The 5,502-nt window shown below is 42.8% G+C and overlaps 1 protein-coding gene across 1 annotated transcript; it reads right to left on the reverse strand.

The window, feature by feature from the left end:
• Window positions 1-1,130: 1,130 nt before the first annotated feature.
• LOC123116687 (noroxomaritidine synthase 2-like) lies at window positions 1,131-2,648 on the reverse strand. The gene has a single exon (XM_044537615.1). The coding sequence runs from the start codon at window positions 2,646-2,648 to the stop codon at window positions 1,131-1,133; it is 1,518 nt and encodes a 505-aa protein (XP_044393550.1).
• Window positions 2,649-5,502: the final 2,854 nt, after the last annotated feature.

Genomic DNA, 5,502 nt, shown 5'->3' on the forward strand with positions numbered 1-5,502 from the left:
AAACAATGTCTGCTCGACGTTTATTGAAGATTAGGAACGTGAATGGAAGTGTTACAAACACGAAGAGATTTCAATAACAACCAATGACTTCCATCCAGGTACATTTTTCTGATGCTGCACGTCGGCATTTAAGAATTCACATCAGTAACCAATCAATTTACATGGTTTCTTATCATGTAGAATCATGACAGGCCTGTAGGGCCGTCGAGTACATGGAAATGTTCCGCAAAGTGGATTTCCATGAGCACAATCACAATAGAAAGAAGTCCATGGAGCAAGAGCACATCTGGGTCGTTCAAGTTATGCATGTGTCGCCTCCATCATATCCTGTCTATAAACGGTTTTAATCAGGTTACTTTTGTGTCATCACTTGTGTATTGATGTTGGTTGTGTAATGTATTGACCTGCACTCTGTATACTGTATAGCCGTGTCAATTTTGGTTATACTGGTGTTGGTGCGTGCTGGTTTCAGTTTCATCATATAACTTTTCGTCTGTATCCTCTTTGTAAGAGGTTTTAATAGCACCAATAGGTCTAGAATGATTGTGGGTGATTTTTTTTCTTTGTAAATGATTCTATTCAACACAAGTAATTGAACTATGTCACTGATTCTCAGTGCTACCTATTAATTGATATATAATAAAGCGAAGTGAGCAATCCGTTACTAGCCAATTATTGTAAGGATATATGCAAACTGAAAAATACCATATAATCCGATGCGCTTTGCTCACAAATCTAGACATGGCGCTACATGCGAGTGACCCGTACATAGATACTAGCATTTTTGTTTGTCCAGTTCGAGTAGTCCTACCGATGATGCACATGGGAAGAGTTTGTCACAGCTCACATGATGTTCTTCTCATAACATGTTTGCATGAGATTGTAAAGTGAGGATCTTTTATATCAACGGTGATAAAAAAGCAAATGATTAAAATCTGCCTTTTTTTTGGCGAATCAACATGTCTTTGGTATTTACGTTTGAATCCGGGGAGTAATTAGATGGGGAAAATGTAATTCATGCTAAGAATGATTTTTTGCACAACACATACTAAGCGATGATATCTTTTATTCATATATAGCAAGGAATACACATACATATGCCATGAGAACTCGGCAAGCCCATAGGTACGTTACATTTCCCGCTTATTCAGCTTAACCTTGAGCCCATTCTTCATTTGCAGAAGGCATGACAACTTTGTATCGATGGGTTGACCATCTAACATTTTCACGTCAAAGTTCCACACAATAGCAGCAACAACGATCTTCATTTGCATGATTGCAATGTCCTTGCCAAGGCATAATCTTGGCCCCGAGTTAAACGCCAAAAACTTGTGAGAGGGTGCGTGTCGCAGCTGGCGTCCATCCTCTGAGAGCCACCTCTCCGGCCTATACTCCCGGCAGTCAGCTCCCCAAACAGACTCCATTCTACCAATGGAGTAGATGGAGACGAGGACAATGTCCCGAGCACATACCTCATGGCCACTTGGCATTACATCGGTGGTGACAACAGATTTGCGCTCAATAGGGATCGGCGGGTACAACCTGAGTGTCTCCAATAGGGTGGCTTGCAAATAAACTAGGGCTTTGACCTCCTCTAGATCCAACATCGTCATGGTGACGCCTGCAACAGATGGTTTGCGGGATATGATGGGTGCTAGTTCATCACGTATGCTCGACACGACGTGCGGGTTCTTGGCGAGGTTGTAGATGACCCATGGCAAGGTGGTACCAATTGTGTCCCTCCCGGCGATCATGTAGGTAATGAGAGTTGCCTTGAGTAAATCATCATTGTATCTTGGGTCATTGACATAATTGGACAGAATGTCCATGGGTACCTCTTGAACTATAACATGGTCGTTCGCCCTCCTCTTCATGATCATGTCCATTGTGAAGCAACGAAGCACCGCTTGCGCGGCAGCGAGCTTCCTCTCTGGACCAATGTCCAGACGCCTCATCACCTTCCAGAGAAATGCTGGCACAATGTGTCGGATGAAGGCCACCTCCATGACCGTGTCCATCGCATCCGCGACATGCACCGTCGGCATGTCAAGGGACAAGCGAGCCGTGTCCACGCCAAAGATGGTCATGGCATACAGGTCGAACACGAGCCTCATCATGAGATCATTCATGTCGACACGAGCATTTGTTAATGCCATGTGGGCCATGAACGGCAGAAGACCCTTCTCCACCTTATCACGACAACACGTGTTCATCAGCCCGACAACCCGTGGGCTGCTCAACACACCCTGGTAATTTGTGCGCTCACGACGACATGGCTCGCCGTCAACAGTGAAGAGTGAGCCCCTTGCCACATCGAAGATATCGGCGAACTCCTCACCCTTGGGATAGTTTGTGTGATTCAAGGTGAAAATGTGTTGGATATTCACTGGGTCGCAGGTTAGGAATATATGTATGCTAGCTATGGCAAACTTTAGGCTGTGGCCGGACGGTGATAGGAGGTCAAAGGCGATATAGTGATGCAATCTGTGGAGGTTGATGGCTAGGGAAGGGAGGATGCCCACTACTGGCCAGTTCACTGGCAACAGTGGATTCTGACTCTTACTAGACTTTATGTAGTACAAACCTAGAACAACTACAAGTAGCACAAGTATGGAGACGGGCAGTTCCTGCAAGAACGGGAATGCCATTCTTGGAAGAGATGTGTGCTGCATGCATGGACCAGTAGAGAGAGATCTCCGGAGATGCAAGCGGATCTCTATTTATAGAAACACTTCGTTGTCAACTTGGATACCTGGCCGAAAAGGAAATAAAAGAAACTTGCGTGCACACATGAAAACTCTTGCCATTTTCTTGTTAATGAAAGACAATAAACGTGGCATGTTTGGTGACCACAAGTTGTGTATCCCATTAATAATAATGAATGTACTCCATATAAAAATATCTGCAAGTTAGTATAAACCTAGATAACGTCCATGGCTCGATGGCGTAGATTCCTACCTGGTCGTTCTGGCAGGTGGGGTAACAATTTGCAGGGTTTATCAGCATGGCGGCGGTGGCTACCTTTTGCAGTTTGGTTCTCCTGCGCCTTGTCTCCGTGGATGTGGCCTCGTGCTGAAGTGAGGCATGTGAAAAATGGATAATTGTCTCTTGGATATGCAACTAGGGCTGCATACGAGTCGAGTTCGAGCGAGTTGGACTTGGCTCAACTCAACTCATATTAATATTTGAGCGAGCCCAAATTGGTGAAGCTCAAGGTTGAGCTTTAGAACATGACTCTTACTCAGCTTGTAACGATCTCAAGGTAGTTTCGAGCTAAATGAGACAATAAAAAATATAATCGGTGTTGGTTATTCCAACTAGATAAGGTACAACACCACTGAAAAGCATCAAAAAATATTGTTTCAATCAAAACGATGATGATATAGATTTATGAGTAGTTTGACTTATTTTCTCACAATATAGCCGAGCATGTACCATATTAATTAAGCATAACATATATAGTAATAAATTGCAATGTTTTGATTTATTATATGGCATGATCATTTAAAATAACAACATTATGTCGAGTTATCGAGCTAAAATTGAGCGAGCTATTGGCTCAAGATCAACTCATTTCTGGATCGAGCTACATATAGTGTTTGTATTCAGCTCGTTTCTTTTCGAGTTGATCTCGAGCCGAGCCAAAAAAAAACGAGTCGATCTTGAGTAGCTCACGAGCCTCGGGCTTTTCTTGCAGCCCTATATGCAACTCTTTCAGCGGCCCTTGCTTCCTCTCTTGGGTGTTAGTCTGGCAGGATGGTGGTCTTGATGACTTCCCATCCATGATCAATAATGACATACTAGCTCTGACGATGAAGTGGCATGTGGGCGTCCAAGCATCGGCTTCTTCAGGTGGAAGAAGATGGTTGCCCTAGGGGCTTTAATGCAATTTCTTTATTTTTAGGGGTGTTTGTATTAATAGTTTGGTAAACAGAACATAGTACGTTTCCAGCAAAAAATGTTAGGATGGATGGTTATACTCCCAGCCGACCCGGATGAAACTACATGTTTAACAATTTGCATGTTTGGTAAATTATTACAGATTATCTGTATTGATGGGAGACAACTTGAAGGTATTAGTGGTAACTGGTCAGATTAAATCTCCACGACTCGGTTAGTGTGTGTGTGCTCTGATCAATATGTGCGTGCAGGCGTGCGGGCGTGCGTGTGTGTGCGCGCGCGCTTATTTCGTACCAGGTGTCCAAACTGCGGAGAGTGTGTGCATGTATTCTGGTCCAGATGTGTGTGAGAGCGTTTATATCGTACTCACGAAGTAATATCTCCAGATAGCCTACGCGCAATTACGAACATCACCAGATACCCTACACGCGAGTATGAACATCACCAGATAGCATATGTACGAGTACAATGAAAAGAAGAATATAATAGGCCGACTTCCACCTACAAGACAAAAAAGATGTCACGCTCTGAGGCAAACTACGATGTCCAAGCAGTCGGCAACGATAAGGAATGGCGTCTTAGAAATCAAAGGACCATGTCCAACTAATTGGACAATCCCACCACATGCGGATGACCATGTCCAACTAATTGGACAACCCCACCACATGAGAATGCGACCAAAAATGTTATTCCACACATAAAAATTTCAGCTTTTCTCGAATAATAATGATTACACCTCTCATCACCATCATAGGATAGCAATGAAGATTTGAATACTATCAGCATTTAAGCCCGTCCCGCTCAGGCTTAGGCAACCCGTTTTCGGCCATGGCAACCACATACGGTGTGACAATCCATAACAGTTCGTGTGTTGCCTCTGTGGCCCCCAACCTTGTTTTTCTCTTGAACTGTTTAAAAACATAGTAAAATAGGCTTTTCTCATTGCATTGTCAATTATATCATCTGTATGAAATGAATTAAGTTTACATTTATTTAATACCAATGAAAAAATGGCAAATCATAAGCCCATAAATAAGTTCAGTTGTTTGTACTCTTGGAATAGAGTTGTGCTGCATGCATGATATGTAGAGAGATGCAAGCCAGTTTTAGTTTATAACAGAAGCTCGTAATAAACTTGCGCACAGATCCCTCGCATAAAAAACTTGTGTACATGTTTTGGCATTTCCGTGTTAATGAAAAACAATAAACATGACATGTTTAGTGATCATATTAATATAGTGATTGTAATCCATATAAAAATATCCACTCTTGTCGATATGAGTTTGTGTATCATGTTAATAATAATGGTTCTGATCCATATAAATATATCTACCTTTCCAGCAAAAAAATCTACCTATTACCCCCCCCCTCTCGGTTTAGAAGGCCTAAGTCTGTGTTCATCAATTTCCGAGTATAAGCCCACATTACCGCATAGTGTTAATGCCCTCATTCCATAGATATGCTTGTGTATACCTCGTCGTGGTAGGCTGGATTGGCGGGGCTTCCCAACAAGGTAGATTTTTTGCCCTCATTCTATTAGACAATTTGAATCCATGGAATTAATCCCTTGCCGGCTGGCCCAGTTTAGGAAGATTAGTTGAG

Source organism: Triticum aestivum, chromosome 5B (genome assembly GCF_018294505.1).
Source record: "Triticum aestivum cultivar Chinese Spring chromosome 5B, IWGSC CS RefSeq v2.1, whole genome shotgun sequence".
In the NCBI taxonomy this organism is placed as follows: Eukaryota; Viridiplantae; Streptophyta; class Magnoliopsida; order Poales; family Poaceae; genus Triticum; species Triticum aestivum.